This window comes from Rhododendron vialii, chromosome 3a (assembly GCF_030253575.1).
Source record: "Rhododendron vialii isolate Sample 1 chromosome 3a, ASM3025357v1".
Lineage (NCBI taxonomy): Eukaryota > Viridiplantae > Streptophyta > Magnoliopsida > Ericales > Ericaceae > Rhododendron > Rhododendron vialii.
In genome coordinates this window covers 34,036,639-34,061,740 of record NC_080559.1, presented here as the reverse complement: position 1 = coordinate 34,061,740, position 25,102 = coordinate 34,036,639, and the positions used below count along the sequence as shown (strand labels likewise).

At 40.3% G+C, this 25,102-nt stretch overlaps 2 protein-coding genes across 4 annotated transcripts; both read left to right on the top strand.

Annotated features, from left to right (window-relative positions):
- Nucleotides 1-92: 92 nt before the first annotated feature.
- Nucleotides 93-23,513, top strand: LOC131320241 (F-box protein At5g07610-like). 2 transcript variants are annotated; one of them, XM_058350882.1, is made up of 2 exons: nucleotides 93-289; nucleotides 1,359-5,489. In XM_058350882.1, exons 1-2 carry the CDS (start codon nucleotides 143-145, stop codon nucleotides 2,520-2,522), a joined length of 1,311 nt encoding a protein of 436 aa, XP_058206865.1. In that variant the 5' UTR covers nucleotides 93-142; the 3' UTR covers nucleotides 2,523-5,489. The 2 variants fall into 2 exon arrangements, with proteins under 2 accessions (XP_058206865.1, XP_058206863.1); XM_058350880.1 differs by lacking the exon at nucleotides 1,359-5,489 and adding an exon at nucleotides 22,146-23,513 and having other exon boundaries at nucleotides 118-289.
- LOC131320246 (F-box protein At5g07610-like) lies at nucleotides 10,958-13,426 on the top strand. 2 transcript variants are annotated; one of them, XM_058350891.1, is made up of 2 exons: nucleotides 10,958-11,188; nucleotides 12,017-13,426. In XM_058350891.1, the coding sequence occupies exon 2, from the start codon at nucleotides 12,034-12,036 to the stop codon at nucleotides 13,054-13,056; it is 1,023 nt and encodes a 340-aa protein (XP_058206874.1). In that variant the 5' UTR covers nucleotides 10,958-11,188; nucleotides 12,017-12,033; the 3' UTR covers nucleotides 13,057-13,426. The 2 variants fall into 2 exon arrangements, with proteins under 2 accessions (XP_058206874.1, XP_058206873.1); XM_058350890.1 differs by having other exon boundaries at nucleotides 10,964-11,188; nucleotides 12,052-13,426.
- Nucleotides 23,514-25,102: the final 1,589 nt, after the last annotated feature.

The window sequence follows — 25,102 nt, the reverse complement described above, 5'->3', positions numbered from 1 at the left end:
AATAGTAAATGATAAGTAGTAACAAATACTAGTCAAACAAATAATCCAAATAAGCATATCATTTACAAAATTTGTTTTTCTTTTGCAGTAATTACCACCATAAATTATACACCCAAAACACTTTTTTTTTTACTCAAACCCCATGGCGAAACGCTCAAAATCGAAGAACCTATTGAAGGACGATGCTACATACAAGGCCTCAAATTCGTCAGAGCAAGACGATGCAGATTCCGACCTCGAAGCCCGAGAAACGTCGCCGTCAATGGACAATGACGCCGGTGACAAAGAGGTAACTTTGCACATCACTTTTCTCTATATACTACAAATCGCGTAATCAAAACTTCCTAATGGGTTCTCTCCTTTTTCCATAATCATTTGGTTTTTTTTTTTTTTTTGCTAAGCTGATACAAGAGGAAGGGAAACGAATAATCATTTGTTAATTTGGTAACGAACACATCCCAAGATTGTTTTGTCCACCGAATTTTGTCATTGTTCAATTCAAAATGCTGGTCGTGCAATTTGGAGTCTGATTATAGTAGTTGATTGGGCCAATCTATCCTTTTGCCTTCGAGTTCTAGCCTCTATGTTGCACAGCACAGTCCCTCAGTCCATTTTTGATACACTTGTTTTACTCGACAAGCTTTACGAGGTGAACGTTTTCGATCATCAGAGCGAGACCGGAGCGGCGACGATTTGCCCCGCACAACACGCTGCGCAGCACAATCCCTCGGTCCTTAGCGCACCCAGCGGTTCGGGCAACGTGAGTTCCCGACTAACCTACAGTGACTCACCATCACTACCGACCCCATCTGCCCGTTGCCATACATTCTGTTCCCGCGGTGGAACAGTACTGAGATTGAAGCATCAAATTTACCCGTAAAATTAGTGTCACTTCATGACCAATTGATGTTTAAACAGACTGAACCAAGTTTTCAGATTCTGAAAAGCTCTTTTGAGAATGCAGCTCTTATGTCATTCAAAACGACAGCTTGTGCACCTCTTAAGATAAAAAGGAAGGCCAATGGGCTCTAGCCCATATGCCACTTCCTTGATCCTCGCAATTGGGAGGTTTTGGGTTCAAACCTGACTATAGGCGACGTAATGCGGCAGGGGTGGTTTATACATCACGTCCCCTTCCCCCCTCCCCTCAATGTAGAGTTCTGGGAGTTCTCCCAACATTTGATGAAAGGGAAGAAAAAAAAAAGGTGAAAAGGAATAAATAAGAGACTTGGGTTTCAGTTACCGGAGAAAGCAAGTTGTGCTGGTCTTTAGGCGGATCGAAAAGCTATTGAAACTAAAATAAATAATTTCTCTTTTACCACGTTCTGCATTGTGATCTTATTGGGGGCTATGAACAGGCAAAGACGGACAAGAAATCAACCAACAAAAGAAGAAAAACAGATATGTCTTGTATATCGTCAGAACACTCACAGGCGGTAGAAGTAGTTGTTGCCAATGAAGATTTGCTAAGAGAGATCCTTTTCCATGTGCCTGCAAAGTCACTCCTCAAATTCAAGTCTGTATCTAAGCACTGGCGCTCTCTCATCTCTGATTCACTGTTTGCCTCCAACCACGCCTGCCGAAATTCCAGTTCCTCCTTGATCTCAGGCCTCTACTTCTATCAACTCAAGTCTGTCTCACTTCATGGACACCTAAGTCTTCCCACACCTGCCTTCCTTGATTCCATTCGGGAAGGATCGGAGTCTAGGGTTGTCGACTCTTGCAATGGTCTACTATTGTTTTCGAATGGTGGCAAAATGAAGTATATTGTTTGTAATCCGACCACCCAGAAATATATTGCACTTCCCCAACATGGTGGCAGCACTTCATATAGTTCAACTTGGGGTTTTGGTGCCTACTTTGCTTTTGATCCTTCAAAATCGCCATACTACAAAGTTGTATTGGTAAGTTGCCATTCTAGGTCTTATCAGATTTATATTCACTCTTCAAAGAGTGCGTCTTGGAAAGAAATGCATGTAAAACCACCCAATGGTGGCTCAGTTGGATGTAAGGTCTTTTGGAATGGAGCAATTCATTGGACGAGTCACGCCAATGTTCACAATCGGTTTGACATTGATGCAGAGAACCTGACAAGTATGCCAATGTTCCTGGGTAAAGATGAGATTTGGTATTTTGGCGAATGTGGTGGAAGTTTGCTTCGTATTCAGACTGTGTACCCTTCTTTGGGATTCAGAGTCCTTGAGATGAAAAAAGACTGCTGTCGTTGGATTGTGAAGCATCAGTTCAGTGTGAAACCCATACATTCTGTACACCCTAAAGGATACCGCACAGGTGTACCAAAAAAAGGGTACCGCGCAAAATGCGGGGTGTTGTGGCCGATCAAAATAAAAGAATATAAGGTGTTGTGTTGTGTAAACGGAGCAAACGAAAAAGATTTCACGGTCGCATTTGTAATTACGGGAAAAGTTATTTCATATAATCTGAATGGGAAGACAGTGAAGGTGCTTCTTGAGAATTTAAAAATTTCTCCTTATTCGTTCTTCAATTTACATGCCCTTTGAGAATTTAAAAACTCATCAAAACGTCTGCCACAAACCATAATCTTTCTAGGCATATCATATCACCCAAAGCCAAGTACTTCGTTTTACAACTGATTATGCAATTGAAATCAAACTTATATATATATATATATATATATTGAGAAGATCAAAATATATTAACGAACTAAGAACGCCTATGAAAGGCTACAAGAGAAGCAAATCGGGCGGGGAATTCAACCAAAGGAAAAGCGTAAACTATTAGATGCAAGCCAATGCTCCACTCTAGTTCTCTCCCTATTACACCCCAGACAAAGGACCACTTCTTACTAGCAGCCCAGCTCTTCATATCTTCTACCATGGCATAAATCTCCCGCGGACATTGACTGTTACAACCATTCATGCAGTCAACTATCATTTCATTTTGCAATCAGTCTAGAAAATCACCTCTGGAAAGTCCAACTCTAACCCCATACCAAAAGCAATTCTCAGCGCCCAAGCGTCGATAGCAACTGCCGAGGAGACCTTAGCTCCCCACAACGGCACAATTGAGCAATTCCATCACTGTCTCTGACAACGATGCCTGCCAAAGGTAGCTAAGCTACGGGAGGAAGAGTAAGCTCCATCACAATTAACTTTAAACACAGACAAAGGAAGTGGATTCCAGCCTCCACTCCGAGAATGACTTTGAGAGGGGATAAAGGTAGCAGATTTCACCCCGGGAAAAACAGCATCTAGATAATCAGCATTAGCCAAATTAGCTTTGGAGAGAACATTCTCGGGATTAGGAATTGTCCCCTTGAACACAAAAAAATTACGCCCTTTCCAAATTGCCAAACAGAGTTGAAAAATAAGAGCAATCACATCATTAGGAGACTCCTTAGCTAAATTTCCACACAGAAGCTCAAACACCCATTTATCTGCAGCTGTGATTATCCCATCCAACACCCAAAAGGAACAACCACTTCCAAGCCAAACTGTTCTGGTCCAACACCGAAACAAAATGTGCTCAATAGATTCACTCTCAGTTTCACAAATGGGGCAGAGGGGGCTCGGGGAACACTTTCCGAAAAATATTTGCACGACATGCAACCCATCAAACTGATAATAAACCCTCCAAAACCTCACAAATTTAACAGACAAACCCAATTCATGAACAAGAACCACCAAGCTCCCCAAACCGAACACATTATTACATCCAGAAACTGAACAATTAAAAAATATACATATAACTGTGTGTACATACGCATAAACAGTAGGCAATTCAATGATTTGGCTCAGATCTGGTATGACGAGGCAAGAAACTGACTCCGCCATGGCTGCAAGCAACAGTTGCCCATAAGGTTGAGAGAGGAAATTGGGGTGAAGAGAAGATTTGGGTAAGGATAAATAATGGGTTGCAAATAGAATCAGCCACAATCCCTCCCTCCCCTCAAATGGGCCCTTTGTTTTATCCCGCCAAGAAACGGATCGGATCCTTTTGCCTGAAGATCATCTTCTCAGAAAGCTACCTATCATCACAACCTTTAAGTACAGGAGTGCAATGAAAAAAGAACCAGCTGGTGCACATTTATAAGCTTTCCTCCATGTCCAAGAACACCAAATAATTTTCCACACATACACAACACACAAAATAATTTTCCACACACACTATGCAGGCAAACATATTGTATATGTGTACGTCTACGAGAGAGAGGGTTGTTGGTTTTGTGGGGGAAATCATCGGCTCAAATGATCCAAAAAGGGATCAACTTTGTGGAAGAGAGGGGCAACCACCGTTAGAAACAACCCATCTTTCTTTTGGAACCTCATTCTTGAGAAAAAGAAGAGGTATGTAGAAGAGCTGAACCCTTCTTTGTTTCTTTTGTTTTGATAGGCAAGCTGAACCCATTTTGAGTTCAACCCTTGTTCTTGGTCCAAGCTCCCAAATTATAGCCCCAAAAACCTCGCGGTTTGAGCGGCATTGCTGAGGTATGGGTATAAGGTGGAGTTTTCATCAAGTTCTTGGTGAAAAAACATAGGCCATTTTACCATCTTGTTCACACTAACTGACAACTTGTCAACAACTTTTTTACTCACATATTCATCTACAACTTATTCACCACCCGAAACAACTTGACATTTCTCAACAAATTATTTACTACCGGAAATAATTAACAACTTAATTGTAAAAATTCTTTCTCAAAACTTATTCATTACCGGAAACGCCCCCAGAACATTTTGGACATTTATCTAGAGGGCATTTTCGTATTCTGGATGAACATAATCATGCTCTGGGTTTTTTTTCCCAATACGAAATACGGAGTATGATTTATTGGGGGAGGACATCTCCACCCAATCTTTCAAATCTCCAGATTGGATGAAAAAATTTCAGATGCATGTATAGGGGTTAGGCTCAGATCTGTGTATGATCAGAAAAGAGTCCAAATCCGCCATGGCTGCAGACACAGTTAACCGTGAGAGAAAAAAGAAGAAAACCCCCTTCATCTCCCACAGCTGTGCATGCCCCGCCACCAAGAAACGGTCGGATCCTCTATCACCTGAATCATCTGCCAGAAAAAGCTATCATCACAGCCAAAGTTTTGGTTTTCTTTTCCATCGTACGTTCCGCTTTTGGGTAACCTTGTTGGATACTGGACGGGATCTTAACTTAAATGTCATTTTCCAGGTTCTGATTTCCCAGCAAAAGCGCGCGCAAATACACATACACACACATAGATAGATGCATACATACATACATGTAGAGAGAGAGAGAGAGAGAGAGAGAGAGAGATGGGAGGGTTGTTGATTGTTTTGGAGGAATCATCGGCTGTGATGATCTGATTAGAGATCATAATCTTGATTAGCAGAGAGGGGCAACCACCCTCAGAAACACCCACTAATCTCTCTGCTGAAAGCCTCAAAATCCTGAAGCACAGCCTTGCTTCGCATTACCAAATGGTGTACCCATAGACAGTTCGCAACAGAGAGTAAGGCCCGTTCCGCTAATAAGCACTTATTTTTTTATCAAAAGTGATGTATTGTGATGGAATGACGGTCTCGTAAAGCGGAAAATAAGTACTTACAAGTGAAGAACCTTAGCAGAGCTCGGTTGGAGTTGCTCCAAAGAGCATCCATATTTGGAACTCACCGTAAGGTAGCTAGTTAGGCTCAGATCTGTGAATGAATAGACAGGAGTCTGACTCCGCCATGGCTGCAACCCACAGCAGCTCTGTGAATGCCCCGCCAGTGAACGGGTCGGATCCTCCGTCCAATCATCTGCTCAGAAAAAAGCTATCTTCACAGCCAATGTATTGCCTTTCCTCTTCCATGGTCTGTTTCTCTTTCTGGGTACCCTTGCGGGTATGAAGGAGAGCTTAATTATCATTACCAGTACTGATTTCCCAGCAAAAAAAGCACACCCACGCACGCATATAGGTACATACATATACAGAGGAGAGAGGGGTGTGTGTGTGTGAGAGAGACAGAGGAGGGCTGTTGATTTTTTTGGGAGGAATCATCGGCTGTGATGGTGTGATTAGAGATCATCACCATGAGTAGCAGAGAGGGGCAACCACCCTCAGAAACGCCCTCATCTCCCTGCTGAAGCCTCAAGATCTTGAAGTTTTGAGATGGTCAGAGTCCAGGGTTCGAGCCCACGGCGGGGTTGAGAGTGAACTAAACTCAAACTCGGTTGAGGGTAAGTGTAGGAGATGCTCTGAAGCTTCTAACCCTAATTCCTCGTTGGAGGCCATTATTTATATCGCCTCCAGCTTTACTTTCTTCCTTCTTTCACCACTTATTTACATCTCGTGCCCATCTACTGATTTCCAGCTTGTGGTGTGCAGAAGATGCAAAGGTTATTTTGGACCAGAAAAACTTTTTCACGGAAGTTTCCGTAAAGAAATGTTAACGGAAATGAATCGCGACCGTTCAAAATTAAACTGGACGCGTGAAATTGAACAGCTCAATATACACCGTTTATGAAGCCTTTGTGAAAAAGACAACCTCATTTTAAAAACTCTACATAAAGTCCAAACATAAACCAACCGTTCATGGAGCCTCAGTAAAAAAGACAACCTCATTTTGAAAACTCTGCATAAAGTCCGAACATATAAACCGAGATTCCTTCTTTTTACAGGACTCCAACAATTGCTTTATCCAATCTGCCTAATGTCTCCACTTTCATTCTATTCTACGTGTTAACTCCACGTACATCCAAAACACCTCTGTATTCAAAGGTCTCAAACCCTCCAAAACCCATGGCGAAACCTTTTGATATGACTTGAAGTGCATTAAGAGTAGTGCTATTGGTACCGACGGTACCATAGGGAAAATGTACCGACGGCCACCGGACGGCCGTCTCCGGCCACCGGACGGCCGATCCGAGCCGTCCAAAAATTTTAAAAAATAAAACCGAGTGGGCCTACGCGGGAATCAATGGCATCCGAGGTGTGTAGAGTACTTGATCCGAGCACCCCTTTTTCGTGTATATACACGTATATACAAATATACACGAAAAATGGGTGCTCGGATCAAGTACCCTACACACCTCGGATGCCATTGATTCTCGCGTAGGCCCACTCGATTTTATTTTTTAAAATTTTTGGACGGCTCGGATCGGCCGTCCGGTGGCCGGAGACGGCCGTCCGGCGGCCGTCGGTACATTTTCCCTATGGTACCCGTCGGTACCAATAGGATTTCTGGTGCATTAAATGTGTGTGTGTGTTTTTTTTTTTATGCTAAATGTGTATTCTCTTAAAAAGTTAGAAATTCCCCAACGGAACTAAAATTCTGGAACGAAAGGAGTATAAACAAGGGAGAATTACATTTCAGTGGGGAGAGAGGTAAAAAATGCCCAACTCATAGACCACTTTTTTGAAAATTCATCTAAATATGAAAAGGAGAAAAGTAATTCTCAATGCATGAAAAATGCTATGTAAAAGGACTAATATACCCAATACATATTTGAAACCCTAAAAATTAAGTTCTTACTTTGTGTTTTTTTCCCTGACCCACCCCGACACCACAACCCCATTTCCACATTTAACCCCCTTCCTATCTTTCCAGTTTGATTGTTAAATTATTTTTTTTTCTCTTTAATTCCTTTTCTTTCTTTCCAGTTTGAATATTCTTCTTTTCTTTTCTTTTTTTCTCTTTATTTTCTTTTCTCGCTTTCTATCCGACTGTTTTTTTTCTTTTTTGTCCTTTACAGATTAAAAAATATAGTTACAAAAATAAGTGTTTCAATTTTCAATCTGTTTGAACCAGTGCAAAGATATTATTTTTTTATCATTTCATTCTAAATGGTCGTAATAAATTTTTCGCTCTAAGGCCTTTCAATGTGCACCCTAAGAGAACTCTAAAACTAAATAAAGAATCTTAAGGTATTCGTTCAAAAGGCCTTAAAGCCAAAAATTTACTACGACCATTTAGGATGAAATGGTCAGAAAAATAATATCTTTGTACCGATTCAAACGGATTGAAATTTGAAACATTTTTTTTATACCATTTATATATTAAAAATATAGTTAAAAATTATGTATTTCAATTTTTTAGTTAAAAAATATAGTTGAAACACAAAGTCCACCTTTTATAGCTTCCAGAAATAATATTTTTGGCACACGAATCAACACTCTAAGCATGAGGTGTAAGTATTGCCTCTAATGAATCCGACTGTTTTTTTTTTCTCCTTTTTTTCCTATATACATATTAAAAAATAAGTGTTTCAATTTTCAATCCGTTTGAGCCGGCACAAAGATGTTATGAAAATAAGATACACCTTGTATTAAGGTATCAAGGTGTGTTAATTTAAGTTGTCCCATGTATGAATCTAAGTTGCCCCGTATATGATCCTAAGTTGTTCTCTAAGTTGCCCTGTGTATGAATCTAAATTGCCCCATGTATGAATCTAAGTTGCCCCGTGTATGAACCTAAATTGCTTTCTAAGTTGCCCCGTTGCCCCGTGTATGAACCTAAGTTGTCCTCTAAGTTGCCTCGTGTATGAATCTAAATTGCCCCGTGTATAAGCTTAAGTTGCCCTCTAAGTTGCCCTATGTATGAATTTAAATTGCCCTATGTATGAACCTAAGTTGCCCTATGTATGAACCTAAATTGTCCTCTAAGTTGCCCCGTGTATGAATCTAAATTGCCCCATGTATCAATCTAAGTTGCCCCGCGTATGAATCTAAATTACCCAATGTATGAACCTAAGTTGCCCTCTAAGTTGTCTCGTGTATGAACCTAAGTTGCCCTGTGTATGAATTTAAATTGCCCCGTGTATGAACCTAAGTTGCCCCTGATTCATGACAGAAGGGAGGGGTATTTTTGTCTTCAATTCCATGTCTTGGGAATTATTGTTTTCCTTCTCATGATTGAGCAATTCCAAAAACATGGTCCATGAGTTGGACATTTTTTGCCCCACTCTCCACTGAAATGCAATTCTCCCTATAAACAAACATAAGAGTCTAATTTTCTTTCTTTAAATTTAAATTTTCTACCAAATTTAGCTAACCGTAGAGAAATTTTATAAAATTGAGATATACGTGTTTGTAAATCTCTTCTCGCACCCTCCTGACACACGCACCCCCGGCCCCACCTCCCCCTCTTCCGAAAATACCCCCACACATCCCAGAAATATCGAACCCATTTTCTCTTTTTTTTATTTACATAATAATGTTTATACTCTGTATCTTTTTTCTCTTTTATTTATTTAATATTATTTTAGTGTTTCGATTTTCAATCCGGTTGAATCGGTGGAATTTTTTTTATCATTTTACCTTCAATAGTCATACTGAATTTTTGGCACTAAGAAAGGAACTCTGCTACAGGTACAGCATTTACTGCACAGCAGCCATGCACAGATCCGTTTTGCGCTCGTCTCGGGTCCCGGAAAGATGAGCCTAAATTTTGAAGCAAATTTGGATGATTCATAAACACGTTTTCCGATAATCGGATTGAGGTGATTTTTTACTGGGACCATAAACGACGCATTTGGAACAAAATGAGCGGCTCCGATCATCTTTCCGGGACCCGAGACGAGCGCAAAACGGATCTGTGCATGGCTGCTGTGCAGCAAATGCTGTACCTTTAGCTTTTCTGCTAAGAAAATCGTAGAATCAAATATCTCTTAGAGCTAATCAACGAGAGCCTTAAAATCAAATTTAATTATGGCTATTTAGGATAAAATGATCAAAAAACAAAAATCTTTCCACGGGTTCAAACGGAATGAAATTTGGAACACTTAATTTTTTAACCTATTTAGACAGTTTATATATATTAAATATATTAAAAAATATGGTTAAAAAATTAAGTGTTCCAAATTTTAATCCGTTTGAACCAGTGGAAAGATTTTAGTTTTCTGATAATTTTATCTTAAATGATCATAATTAAATTTTGACTCTAGGGCTCTCGTTGATTAGCCCTAAAAAATATTTGATTCTACGACTTTCTTAAAGCTAATCAATCGAGAGTTCTAGAGTCAAAATTTAATTATGATCATTTAGGATAAAAATGATCAGAAAATTAAAATCTTTGAATCGGTTCAAACGGATTGAAATTTGAAACACTTAATTTTTTAACTATATTTTTTAATATATAAACGGTCTAAAGAGGTTAAAAAATTAGGTATTTCAAATTTCAATCCGTTTGAACATGTGGAAAGATTTTAGTTTTCTGATCATTTTATCCTAAATGGTCTTAATTAAAATTTGAATCTAGAACTTTCATTGAATAGCCCTAAGAAAGTTGTAGAATCAAATATCTCTTAGGGTTAATCAACGAGAGCCCTAGAGTTAAAATTTAATTATGACCATTTAGGATAAAATGATCAGAAAACTAAAATCTTTCAACCGGTTCAAACGGATTAAAATTTGGAACAATAATTAAAGTAAAAAAAATTAAAACAGTAATTAAAATCTTAGTAAAAAGAATAGTGAAAGTAAAAAAGAAGAAGTAATTAAAGTCTTTTAAAAGTAAAACTAAAAAGAAACTAAAAAAAAAAACCTAAAACGGAGGGGCAGGGCGGGAAAAGGTGGTGGGACCCGGAGGAGGGGGTTGTCAGGGGTGCGAAAAGAGGGTCTCGTTGTGTTTACACACATGAATTGAAAGGAAAATGTGAATTATGGTTGGGAGTGCCAAATTTTCACCCAAAAAATTGGAGTTTCAATGTAATTTTCACATATTTTAATGCAATTTTCCGAATCTCTATACACTTTGCATATGCCTCTATCAATTTTTGCATGAGGAGTGTTAAGGACAAAAAAAATTGACAAAGAGAATATCCTTATAGTGTATATGAACGGTTCAGATTTACTGTGCAGTATATTAAAATCGTTCATGTACATTTTAAAAATATTTTCTTTATTCATTTTCTTTGCACCTAGCATTTCTAAAAACATATTAATCATCGCCTACCGTGCTGAGGTTAGTATTTTTTATTTTCTTATTTATGCCTACTGTTTTAACACGTGTCGGTGTAAAAAATTTATTCACTGTTCTATGCCTATGCTCTGACAAATCCGTATTGAAAGGGCTCAAACCCTTCGAACCCCATGGCAAAACCCTCGAAATCGAAGAACCCCTTGGAGGACGATGATGATGCCAAATACAAGGCCTCAAATTCGTCGGAGCAAAATGACGAGGTGCTCGACCCCGATGCAGATTCGGACCTCGAAGCCGGAGAAAAGTCGCCGTCGACGGACAACGACGAGGTGACTTTAGAAATCACTTTATGTATCCATTTGATGATTTTTCCTTCTCCTTTTTTCGTAATATCGACTTGCTATCCTAATCTCTGTTTAATCCGTCCAACCAATTATGGCCTTACGGTTTTATGTTGTGCCATTTATCTTGTTCACGAGTTTCATTTTGGATTACTCCTAGTTGCCCAATAACAGAATCCAGACAAGTTAGATACAGTGTGTTTTTTTTTTCTTTTTGGAACACGATAGAAAATTAGATACAGTGGTTGAATGTAGGATTTAAGGGAGGTTTTCACTGGTGGAATAATTAGGAAGCCTGTCATGCCACCACCCACCCACCCCACAACCACCACCAACACCGGCGACCCCCACCTGCCCGTTGCCATATATACTGTTTGAGTGGAATAGGGTAGTTGAAGTATCAAATTTACCTTTACCATTAGTGTCACTCCGTGAACGATTGACATTTAAGCAGCACACCGAACCAAGTTTAGTTTCCAGATTCCTAAGAGGCCGGAAATGCTGGGGACACGTCTCTCGGCCACTTCCCAGACACTCCTCTCTCACAAGCAGTGGGCTCCACATATCTGCGGGCTCCACTACTTGAGAGGAGTGGCTGAGAGGCTTGTCTGTAGCATGATTGTTTTCAGAGTGCACTGCTTATGTCGTTCAAAATTGCCAAGTGTGCACCTGTTAGGACAAAAAGGAAGTAATAAGAGACTTGATGGGCTTTAGAAACTGAAGAAAGCTAGTAGTGCCATTCGGCCCGTTATTTAGGAGGATTAAAAAGCTATTGAAATTAAGATACATCATTTCTCTGTGACCTTGCCTCTGCAGATTCTCTCTCTGGTCTTATGGTGGGTTATGAACAGGGAAGGACGGGCAAGAAAGTAACAAGCAAAAGAAGAAAAGTAGATACTTCTTGTACATCATCAGACCACTCACGGGCAGTAGAAGTAGTTGTCAGCAATGAAGATCTCCTAACAGAGATCCTTTTCCTTGTGCCGGCGAAGCCACTCCTCAAATTCAAGTCTGTATCTAAGCATTGGCACTCTCTCATCTCCCAACCGCAGTTTGGCTCCAACCACACCTGTCGAAATCCCACTTCCCTCTTGATCTCAGGCCTCTACTTCTATCGTTGGATTAACAAAGAACGCAAGTCTGTCTCGCTCCATGGCCACCAAGGTCTTCCCACTCTTGCCTTCCTTGATCCCGTTCGGAAAGGAACGAAGTCTAAGGTTGTGGACTCTTGCAATGGTTTACTATTGTTCTCTAATGGTGACAAACTTGATTATTTTGTTTGTAATCCAACCACCCAGAGATATATTGCACTTCCCCAACATGGTGGCAGCACGTCATCTGGATTTTGGGAACAATTCGGTGCTTGCTTGGCTTTTGATCCTTCAAAATCGCCTTACTACAAAGTTGTATTAATAAGTTACCATTTTTCTTTTGAAGAAAGATCTAGCTTTTATCTAATTTATATATACTCTTCAAAGACTGCATCTTGGAAAGAAATGCGTGCAATAGCACCCCTTGGCGGTGGCTCCTATCAGCGCAGGGTCTTTTGGAACGGAGCAATTCATTGGATGAATTCCACCTATATTCACATCCGGTTCGACATTGATGCAGAGAATCTTACCGGAACCCCAATGCCTAAAGTTCCTAACATCCTTAAGGAAGATAAGATTCAGTATTTTGGAGAATGTGGTGGCAGTTTGCTACTTATTCAGTCCCGTGAGGACTCTGCTATGGGATTCAGAATCCTTGAGATGAAAAAGGACTGCTATCGTTGGATTGTAAAGTGCAAGGTGAATCTGAGACCCATATGTAATGCATTCCCTGAAGGATATACCACCTTGTATATAGGGTGCTGACTTGTGTAAATGGAGCAAATGAAAAAGATTTCACGCTCTTGTTCATGTTTCCAGGAAAAGTTATTGCGTATAATCCGAATTGCAAGACGATGATGGTGCTTCTTGATTTGCAGGGTGACCCTCATCCGCCTCCTGGGTATTGGTATCGTAATGCTTATCAATTCATTGAAAGCTTATTCCCTCTTTGAGCATTGACTACGTGTTGGAGCACCTGTGCCTTCATTGTGCCCAATCTTTAATACTAGTGTTTTTTTCGCTTTTGATGGTAATACATTCATTTTTATTGCTCAAATGGTAGTTGGTGTTTGTTGTACATTTTCGGTTAATATTGCCGTAATCTTTTGGGTGAGGAAGCTCTCATCATTTTGCATAAGTTCGCAGAGTTCTTCTATTTCACTCTTCTGGTTCGCAGAATGCTTTTGTGACTTGTGAGATGTTTCTTTAAAGCAAAACTACTGAAGTATCGTCTGGGTAATTGCTTGGTTTATGGTTTTGATCTGCTTTTGATGACATAATATGGAGAATTGGTTTTAAATGCTTGAAGGAGTTTTGAAAAAATGTAACGAAATAGAAATGGAATGGATCTGGTGCGTGGTGTTCTTGTAATGTTTTCTTTTTCTTTTTTTGCACTCAATTTTATTTATTATTATTATTTTATAAATGTACTCCATTTCTTGTCTTGTAGTGGAATTTTTTATGTGTAATTTTTTTCCCTAAAAGACAAGGAAAATACTTTATTTAACAAAAAAGAGAGTGTTAAAATTATTACCCTCTCTCTTTTTGTCGTCATTTTTTTCCCATTCTTTTCAATGGAAAACGAAGAGTTGCTCCGAGGTAGGGCCATTTTGGGCCTGCACCTCCTTTAGGGTTGCTTCTTTTACTAAAGAATGGATGTCTTTAGTTTCTCTTATAAATAAACAAAAACTCATTTCTTCTTTATTATAAACAAAAAAATAAAAAATTGACAACTTTACCAAATATAGCTTAACATGTTCAATCTGTGAAGAATTTATGTTGGTAAAGTTAATATTCTTAAAATCTCAAGTTTGAAGCTCTCAACTTCCTGTGGGATTAAATTGAATGAAGTTTTGCTCTAGCTTTAATTAAGCCCTTCACTAATAGATTGTGAAATTGATTCATGGAATTATAGTCGAGATTATGCTGGCCAGCCACCTGAATTGAGGAGTATTAAAAAGAGAAAAAAAAAGCGGGTCGTTAGTTAAAGCACAATTATCGAAAAATCTATGAGTACCGACCATTGGGGGAGAGAAAACGTACCGACGGCCGCCGGCGGGCCGTCTCCGGCCACCGGACGGCCGATCCGAGCCGTTCAAAAATTCTAAAAAATAAAACCGAGGGGGTCAACGCGGGAATCAAGGGCATCCGAGGTGTTTAGGGTGCTTGATCAAAGCACCCTTTTTTCGTGTATATATGTACACACACATATATACACGAAAAAAGGGTGCTTTGATCAAGCACCCTAAACACCTCGGATGCCCTTGATTCCCGCGTTGACCCCCTCGGTTTTATTTTTTAGAATTTTTGAACGGCTCGGATCGACCGTCCGGTGGCCGGAGACGGCCCGCCGGCGGCCGTCGGTACGTTTTCCCTCCCCGTGGTCGGTACATATAGCAACACTCAAAAAAAAACTCGTGAACAATTGAAATAGCACAACATAGAGGCTTGCCATGATTGGATTGCCTGATTAAATATAGAATAGGATAACAGGCTGCGTGTCCGATGTTTGAATGGAACAATGGCAAATAACGCTTGACAAACAATCTTACCAATTACTACCAGTTAAGTGGGCTATACATACACCGGGATATCAGGTCGATAAACCCCTTATTGCACTATAAATTTGAGGAGATCAACCAAAAAGAATTAAACATAGACTCATTTTAGTGTTCCAATAAACCGATGATTACGGAAAAAGAAAAGGCAAAAAAAATCAAATGGAGAACCTATTTAGGAAGTTGTGATTACATTTGTGTATAGAAAGTGATGTCTTAGATTACCTCTTCTCAAGGTAAAAAAATAAAAGCTTACCTCCTTGTCACCGGCGCCATTGTCCGTCAACGGCGACTTTTCGACGGCATCGAGGTGGGAACCCGCATTGAGGTCGAGCACCTCATCATCTTCCTGTGACGAACTAAAGGACTTGTATGAAGCATTATCCTCCATTGGGTTCTTCGATTTCGAGGGTTTCGCCATGGGATTTGGAGAGTCTGAGCCCTTCGAATAAAGATGTGTTGGACGGCGAGAGACCGAGGGCGGGTCCGTGGGAGACGGGCGGCGACGGTGGGACAGCGACTCGGCGAGAGACTGGCGGCAATGGCTTCGTCGGACCGGCGTCGGTGACGTGGGGGTGGGCGTCGGTAGTGGTGGTGAAGATGAGAAGCAGTCGGGAGAGAGAGAAACAAACTTCCAGATAGAGAGAGAGAGAGAGAGAGAGAGAGGGGAAAACGTGTGGTGGAACACTGGAAGCTGATTACTGAGCTGATAAACGTCTGAGTTTTCAAAATCCCCAAATTTTCGAAAATTACCCGCCACTTTTTTGTACCAAGAACAAGAGGAGTGAGGGAGAGAGAGTGGGGCCACGTCCGTGTACGTGATAATTGTGGAGTGTTGCTATATGTACCGACCACGGGGAGGGAAAACGTACCGACGGCCGCCGGCGGGCCGTCTCCGGCCACCGGACGGTCGATCCGAGCCGTTCAAAAATTCTAAAAAATAAAACCGAGGGGGTCAACGCGGGAATCAAGGGCATCCGAGGTGTTTAGGGTGCTTGATCAAAGCACCCTTTTTTCGTGTATATATGTGTACATATATACACGAAAAAAGGGTGCTTTGATCAAGCACCCTAAACACCTCGGATGCCCTTGATTCCCGCGTTGACCCCCTCGGTTTTATTTTTTAGAATTTTTGAACGGCTCGGATCGACCGTCCGGTGGCCGGAGACGGCCCGCCGGCGGCCGTCGGTACGTTTTCTCTCCCCCAATGGTCGGTACTCATAGATTTTTCGTTTTTTTTTTGTGGTAATTGATGCATTTTATAGCCAACAACCAAGAAAACCAGTGGGAAAACCCAAAAACAAAGGTAAACCAATACATGGGAAGCCTACAACTATCTGCAGGAAAGAATCAAAACTCTAATGAGGGGGAGTTCGCAGAATTCTACTAGGAAGGTTCCAAAGTTGACATTACCTTGCATTTTCCACTGAGTTTCGAAAATGTTTCCAGGTAGAAACTCGAAGCCTCAAATTTTCCTCTAAGCAAGCAAAAACCACTTCAGAGCTCCGCAGTCTTCCACCAAATACCCTAGAATTTCTCTTAAGCCAAATGTGGTACACTGCTGTAGCAAAGGACAGCTTGATAAGAAGAGCTCGAAATGATTTACTTTTGCAGTGAGCCAATATCCAATCCAGTTCCATATCAAAGTTCCCTGAACTTCTAATAGTTTGAAACTTGGTCAATATAGACTGCCAAATCTGACCAGAGTAGGAGCATTCAAAGAAAAGGTGATTGGCAGTTTCATCATGTTGCAAGCATAAGATACAATGAAGGTCAATAGGCATACCCCATCGGATTAGTCTATCTCTGCTGGGGAGCTTGTGAAGGCAGGCAATCCACAAGATAAAAGCCCATTTAGGGACATTTTGAGAAAACCAAACAAGAGGAGACAAGGTTACCTTAGGATTCTTGTTTCTGATAGCTTCCCAAGTATGTTTAGTTGAATAGCTACCTGAAGGGGAGCAAGTCCAAGTGACCACATCTTTACTGTCCCCAATAGGAAGAAGAGAGGCAGGGGTGGAGGATTGGATCTGCTGGATGACCCTATTCCGTGGTCTAGGCCAATGCCAAACACCATGCTCAATTACAGAACTGACTTTGTCATAAAGGGATAAGCCAAGCCTGAACACAGTTCTATCATCAAAGAGTTTGTACAGAAGGCCTTTTGGGTGCTAATTGTCCAACCAAAGGAAGGTAGACTTGCCATTGCCTACAGTGTGTTTAACAAAGAGCTGACCCAAATCTCTTAACTTCATAAGTTTCCTAATTGTCCGAGAACATTCAATGGGGATAGGCATTTACTAGATGTTGTGATGTTTGATAGCTATGCACCCATTGGACCCATAAAGTATCTTCCTTTTTGCTTAAAGCCCATAGGTGCCTTAACATGGAGGCTTTGTTCCACATTTTCAGAGATTTGAAACCCAATCCACCCTCTGCTTTCGGAGTACAAACATCCATCCAGTTCACTTTAGCCCCAACCTTCTTTAGATTAAGCCCTAACCAAAGAAATGCTCTGAGTAAAGCTTCCACTTCTTTAATAACTTTCTGAGGGAGAATAAACAAAGAGCACCTGTAAGTTTGCATGCTGAAGAGAACAGATTGGATCAGAAGAGCTCTGCCCCTAAAGGAGAGGGTTCTATTTGTCCAACTTGCTATTCTTAGTTGGGTTTTTTCCTCAAGCTGTATACAATCCTCATACTTCAAACTTATAGAGATGAGAGGTACTCCAAGATATCGCACGGGTAATGAGCCTTTTGGGATGGGGAGTTTTCTGAGAATAGCAGCCTTCATCTCATTACTATCACTTGAAAAGAAAATCTGACTTTTCTGCAAATTTGGCTTCAACCCTGAGGAGTGGTAGAATTCATCCAATACATCCTTGATAAGTTCAATGGAGTGGCAGTCAGCACCAGACAAAAGGAAGAGGTCGTCGGCAAAAGCTAGAAAGGAGATGGAAAGGTCCTTGCATCTGGGATGATAGGTGAAGTGCCTTTGGGAAATATTCCTTTGCAACAAAGCATAAAGACCTTCCATGACCAGCAGAAAGAGATAAGGAGATATAGGATCACCCTGTCTAAAGCCCTTTTCCCCTTTGAAGAAACCTTCAAGCTCCCCATTAATGACAACAGAGTACATAGCAGAAGAAATACAAGTTTTGATCCAAATAATAAACTGAGTAGGAAAATCCATGGCTACCACGACTTCAAATAAAAAGTCCCAGTCCACGGAATCAAAAGCGTTCATCAGGTCAATTTTGATAGCACATCTAGGAGGATCACTGTCTCTTTGATAATTCCTAACTAACTCTTGCATCAACAAAATGTTATCTGAGATGGACCTACCTTTGATAAAGGCGGCCTGCCTTTGATAAAGGCGGCCTGAGCTTTGTTGATGATAAGGGGTAGGATAGGCTGAAGTCTATTAGCCAATACCTTTATAATGGTCTTATAGAGGACATTACAACATGCAATTGGCCCGTACTCCTTCATAGTTTGAGGGTAGCTTGTTTTCGGAATCAAATTAAGGGCAGTAGTGTTAACATCTTTAAGGAGAACCAGATTGAAAAAAAATGAAGAATTGCAGCAGTTACCTCTTGGCCCACCAAACTCCAGTTCTTTTGAAAGAAGCTAGCATTGAATCCATCAGGACCAGGGGATTTATCACCATTGATTGAGAATAAAGCCATTTTCACTTCTTCAGGTGTTATAGGGGAAACTAATTGAGTCTGAAAGGCAGGAGGAACAGTGTCAGTAAAAATTAACCTTTCCCCTTGCCGTTTCTAGTCAAATCTAGTACCCAGCATCTTGTGATAAAACCTCAAAATCTCAGACTTGACTTCAGCAAGAGTATCCAGTCTAGTCCCATCCTCTTTACAGATGGATAAAATTTTATTCCGCATTCTGTGACTAGCCACTTTCTTATGGAAAAACTTCATATTATTGTCACCCAACTCAAGCCATTTAACTCTTGACTTTTGTCTACACCGCGCTTCTTCTGCGGTTCTAAGCTCATTGAGAGATAACAGACCGAATTTTTCATATGCCAAAGGAATAGGATCTCCAGTAGAATTGGCAATACGGGTTTGGATAGAATGGAGCTCATCTCTAGCAAGTAGAACCTTCTTTTGAATATCACCATAAAACTCCAAATTGAAAGTCCTCAAACAAGGCTTAAGTCTTCTCAATTTTTTGTAAAGGACCAACATAGGAGACAAGAACTCTTCTACTAAGTGCTCCCATGATTGAAGGAGGAGAGGAGCAAATCCCTTATGAGACATCCAAAAATTGAAGAACTTAAAAGGTTTGTGCCCTCTTTGATAAGGGAGAACAGAAACAACAACTAGACAGTGATCAGAAATACCTGGAACAAGAAAAGCTGCCTCTGATTCAGTAAATAAGCTTTGCCCATGAGAGTTGATAATAGCTCTGTCCAATCTACTACTATAGTGATCATGACCAGTTCACTTGTTTGACCAGGTGAACCATAAGCCTTTAGAGTTCCGATCTTCCATTTCGACATCCTCTAAGCAATTGTTAAAATCTAAAGCAGAATTTGCATCAAAGTGAGTGGGATCAGATTTTTCACTTTGTCTTCTAACAGTATTGAAATCACCAACAAGAATCCAAGGTTGATGCCCAAAAGACCCAAAGCAGAGTCTCAAATCATCCCAAAGCTGCCTCCTTGAACTGGCTTGATTACTACCATAGACAACTGAGATGATAAAAGACTTCATATCAAATTCAGCAGATAAAAGGATCAATTGGTCTGAGGAAAACAACTTTCTCACTATTGACCCCTGCTTATTCCAAGCCACCACAATTCTAGCAACAGGACCAAAATCCCCATTGTGAACAAAATCCCAATTAGAAGGAAGACAGTGTAACATAGCACCAGCCATATTTTCTTTCTTAATTTTAGATTCAACAATCCCTAACAGAGATAAACTATTAGCAAGGATAAATTTCCTAATTCCAGCTTGCTTAATGGGATTATTCAACCCCCTCACATTCCTTGAAGCAAACTTTACCATTTATGCTTTGTTTTTTTGCGTCTCTTCCCTACTCCAAGGTTTCCCCATTCACAAACCTTCTTTGAAGATTCTCCTTCCAAAACAGATAAGGCTTGAAATACAACATCAGGATCCTGTAAACCCACATCAAGATCAGGTAAGAAATCAAAGGCTGCAGATCCCTCTTGGTTTATGCAAGGCCTAGGCTCCGGCAAGGTTAAAGATGTAGCATTATTTCCAGCAGCAACAACACTAGAAGCAGGAGAGTTAGGTTTGTTCTCATCCCCACATGGTGAACTAACCATCTCTTTCTCACTTTCTGCAGCATCATCGATCAAATTGTCTTCAGTCTGCAAGGATAGAAATTGATTGGAACAAGGAACATTCACCACTGACTCCTTAGGGGCAACTCGATCTCCAGAAGTGTCAAGAAAAGTATTAGGATCACCCTCAGACCTATTGCCTTTCACAACCCAAACTTTATTCTGAATGGAATCCTAAGCTTTGCGAGTAGCCTCCAACTGTATTGGAGGTTTAACTAGCTTACTGCATTCTGAATGGCCAAAGATATTTAACACCAACCTTAACCATCCTTCCTATTGAAGTAATAAGATCGATAGAGTGAGGCAGGGGAGATTGAGCATCCACTTCTACACAGATTTTCGCATAACTAATTCGACTAGTCGATTTAGTCATAGCATCAGCATATAGGGGTTTCCCAACAGCCCTGGCTAGATAACTAAGACCTGCTTTGGTCCAATACTGAAGGGGAACATTATAAAGTTGAATCCATAGAGGCAATTTATGTAACCCTTCCTTTTCATAATCCATCTTGGAATGCCACTCTTGTAGTACCCTTCCTTTTCATAATCCATCTTGGAATGCCACTCTTGTAGTACCATCGATCGTCCAGCGAAATGCCAACCACCAATCTCAGAGATTTGTCTATAAGCCCCTTCTACTCCAAACACAAAGAAGAAGAAGCCCTTGTCGTTTGCTAGAACATCCTTGAGTCCATAGTCACGCTAATTATTGAAAGCAATTGACCTAACTGACTTGAAAGGGTGTTTCCTATCAACAAAATGCCCAACTATGCAATCTCTCCACTTCTCAGAGCCCTGAAGCTCAACATGTTTAGGGGGGGAGACCCGAACTGTTTCCCCTTCCACTTCAGGAGGAAAAAATTGCAAGTTCATCCTGGGGCAAGTTTCACTAGGAGGAGAGACCTTATCCTTCCAGGACATTCCTAAACGTAGACCACCAACTGACTGATTGCCTTGATCCTTCAAAGAATCAAGCAACTTATTCTTGGTGTCAAGTTCATTATGAACGACATCACCTCTGTCGAAAGATCTTTGATCTGTTTTACCGTAGGAGAATCAGTTGCTTGGACCTCAAGATGATCATTGTTAGAGATAGAAAAAGCTCCAAAACATCAATCAAATTGACATTACTCAACGAATTGGAATCTTGTTGTAGCAAAGTCAGAACAACTGGCTTCAAAAGCCCTAATTTTTAAGCAGAAGTAGTACAATGCAAACCTAAAGGAGGAAAAGCAGAATTAAACTCATTACTAGAGACCACAGTAGCCATTGCGAGCAAAGGAGAAGAGCAGAAAACCCTAGCAAGAGGACGACGAGAAGGAGACACCAGATCGCCACCACTTTCTAGAGCGAGAAGCTTTCATGTTTTCTTTTTCTTTAAAAGTGTAAAAGTGTTTGGTTCACAAGTTGCACTTTATGGATTATCTAGTTGCCCAAACACACAATCCAGATAAGTTTCATACAGCGGTTGAATGTAGGCCTTAAGTGGGGGGTTTTCGCAACTGCAAGTGGAATAACTCAGGATGCCTATCATGCTGGCCACCTGGTGGCTCGGGCAGGGTGAGCTTCCCACTCGCCTACAGTGACCCGTCACCAACACCGACGACCCCCATCTGCCCATGGCCATATGTGCTGTTTCAGTGGAATAGGGTGGTTAAAGCATCAAATTTACCTTTACCATCAGTGCCACTCCATGACCAATTGTCGTTTAAACAGACTGAACCAAGTTTTCACATTCCTAGGAGGCTTTTTCAGGTTGCACCTCTTATGTCGTTAAAAGCAACAAAGTGCAAGGGAAGAAAGTAAGAAAAATATGAGACTTCATGGGTTTTAGCAAGTAAAGAGAGCAAGTGGTGCCGTTCTTTAGGAGGATTGAAAAGCTATTGCAATTAAGATACATCATTTCTCTGTAACCATGTATCTGCACATTCTCTCACTGATCTTATCGTGGGTTATGAACAGGCAAAGACAGACAAGAAATTAACCAGCAAAAGAAGGAAGGTAGATATCTCTTGTACATCGTCTGAGCATTCACGGGCACTAGAAGTAGTTGTCAGCAATGAAGATCTCCTAACAGAGATCCTTTTCCTTGTGCCTGTGAAGCCACTCCTTAACTTCAAGTGTGTATCTAAGCATTGGCAGTCTCTCATCACTGACTCAAAGTTTGCCTCCAACCACTCCCGGCGAAATCCCAGTTCCTCCTTGATCTCAGGCATATACTTCTATCACAAACCTTCGGAACTAAATTCTGTCTCACTTCATGGCCACCTAAGCCTTCCCACACTTGCCTTCCTTGATCCCGTTCGGAAAGGATCGGAGTCTAGGGTTGTGGACTCTTGCAATGGTTTGATGTTGTTCTCAAATGGGAGAGGAGTGGATTATATTGTCTGCAATCCGACCACCCAGAAACATATTGCACTTCCCGAACCTGGTCGCAGCACTACATATAGATATGTTGGTGGAGAATTCGGTGCTTACTTGGCTTTTGATCCTTTAAAATCGCCTTACTACAAAGTTCTATTGATAGCCCACTGTTCTAGCGATAAAGAAAGATCTGCCTATTATCGAATTCATATCTACTCTTCCAAGTCTGCGTCTTGGAAAGAAATCCATGCAAAAGCACCCGATGGTGGTTCCTATTATCGCAGGGTCTTTTGGAACGGAGCAATTCATTGGATGAATCACGACAATGTTCATATTCGGTTCGATGTTGATACCGAGAATCTGACGGGAACCGTTATGCCTAAAGTACCTAACATTCTTGCAGAAGAGAAGACTCGGTTTTTTGGAGAATGTGGTGGCAGTTTGCTTCTTATTCAGACTCGTGAGTACATTTTTTTGAGATTCAGAATCCTTGAGATGGAAAAAGACTGCTGTCGTTGGATTGTGAAGTACCGGGTAAACATGATGCCCATATATTCTGTATACCATCAAGGATATTCTCGGGAATTTAATGTACTTTGTTGTGCAAATGGATCAAACGGAAAGGATCTTGTGCTCGTGTTAGCTACTGCTGGAAAAGTGATGGCTTATAATCTGAATTTGAAGTCAGTGAAGGTGCTTCTTGATTTGCAGTGTGGCTCTTATCAATCGTATTACAATTCATATCTCTGCACTTATCGATTCATCGAAAGCTTGACCCCTGTTTGAGTGTCTACTACATGTTGAAGCAGCTGTGATTTCAATACGCCCAATCTTGAATACGATTTTCTGTTGTGCATCAACTTGTTGATGGTAATGCTTTCATTCTTGGTTGTCCAATTTGTAGTAGGTGCTTGCTATGAAAATGTGTGGTTACTATTGTCGCAATCTTTTTCCTGAGAAATTCAGCTATCATCTTTTGCATGAAAGCCCACATACTACAATGAGCAAGTTACCCATCTCTCGTTCTTTTATAGTTCACTCTTTAGTTTAGTGTTACAACAGTAAATGTTGATTAATTCATAAATCTGTTTCAGGTGTTGAGTCTTTACTACAATTAATGGGTTTATTCCACTGACTCCAATACAACCCGAGGGAAAAAAAGGTGTCATTGACCATAAAATGGACAACAATGAAAGTAGTGTTCCTTTGGCTTTTTCTCTGTAGATGATAAAAAAAGACAGGAGCATTTGTAGTACCCTTATTATAGTCCAGTATTCTATTTTGGGCTGTCTCTTAATAAGTGTCCATTTGGTAAAGTTAGTAGGTAAAAGGTGGTACATTGTCTATTTTGTCCCTAAAAGTAGATTTCATTTGAAAAGTTAGTGAGTAAAAAGTGTAATGATGATGGGTAAGTAGGGAAAGTGGAGGAAAAAGTTAATGTGAAAGGTATAATGATGATGTTTTTTTAATAAGTTGGAGTTACGAAATAGGACATTTAAAAAGGGACGGAGGGAGTAGTATTATGTTTTTCATCTGTTACAATGGCCAGTAGGAGTATTTCCTTGTGTCATTTTCATTTGGCCTTTTTAATCATGAAAGCCTGGGGGGTTCATGCTGCTGCTGCTGCTGCTGATGTGTTTTTTCCAGCATTGATGCATCTTTTCAGATGAGATTTTAGAAAGTAGAGTATATATAGAACGAATTTGAATTGTGTCCGCCATATTGTTGGGCTTAAAAGGATCTAACATGAGGAGTGCTTATTCAGTGCTCTCGAGGGGCCTCTAACAGCACACATTCAGATGAGGTCCATACATTTAGTCTTGAATTATTTCACTTGAACGAGGTTACGTGGGTAGTAGATGCCTTTGGAGCACAGCAAGAGCAAGTAATAATTTTTTCTAACATGAGACCCATCAGTTTACCTATTTTTTTTCCTTAATCGAATTTCTACGGAGATTTTAGGAAACAAATCAACAACTCAAATAAGGGCAATGCGGTTTTTTTTCAAAAGTGAATTCATGGTTTCTCGCCGTATTTCAGAATTTAATCAAATGCAAAGTGACAATGGCAATTGGCAAGAACAAAATTGAAGACTGACGAAAGATATTTTCATTAATCTTCAAAGATATACTGACACATGAAAGAAAACTGATATTGTAAAGTAAGGTAAACACCAATTTTCAAGGACGAAATCGAATCAATGACAATAGTACTTTTTTTAAAGTTTAAAAAAATAATTAAAGTGGACAAGAAATAGTGATGTTGAAAAAACAAATACTCCAGAAGACAAGAAACTGGTGAAGGAGAGAGTATTTCATATGTGGGACTCACATATATAATGTGTATGAATCCTTTTACACGTGGAAACAAATACTCCAGAAGACAAGAAACTGGTGAAGGAGAGAGTATTTCACACGTGGGACTCACATATATAATGTGTATGAATCTTTTTACACGTGGTATCCATATATAATGTGTATGAATCTTACATATATGTCAAAAATTGTATTTAATATTGTGTTTAAATTATTGTGCGAGTAGAATTTTTGTATTTT

What these genes read in the sequence shown, in the direction of transcription:
- LOC131320241 (XM_058350880.1), top strand. Translation starts at nt 143, where the DNA reads ATGGCGAAACGCTCAAAATCGAAGAACCTATTGAAGGACGATGCTACA. An exon ending in ATGACGCCGGTGACAAAGAG is followed by an intron (nt 290 to 22,145) that starts GTAACTTTGCAC and finishes GGTTATGAACAG; the next exon opens with GCAAAGACAGACAAGAAATT.
- LOC131320246 (XM_058350890.1), top strand. Translation starts at nt 11,030, where the DNA reads ATGGCAAAACCCTCGAAATCGAAGAACCCCTTGGAGGACGATGATGAT. An exon ending in CGTCGACGGACAACGACGAG is followed by an intron (nt 11,189 to 12,051) that starts GTGACTTTAGAA and finishes GGTTATGAACAG; the next exon opens with GGAAGGACGGGCAAGAAAGT.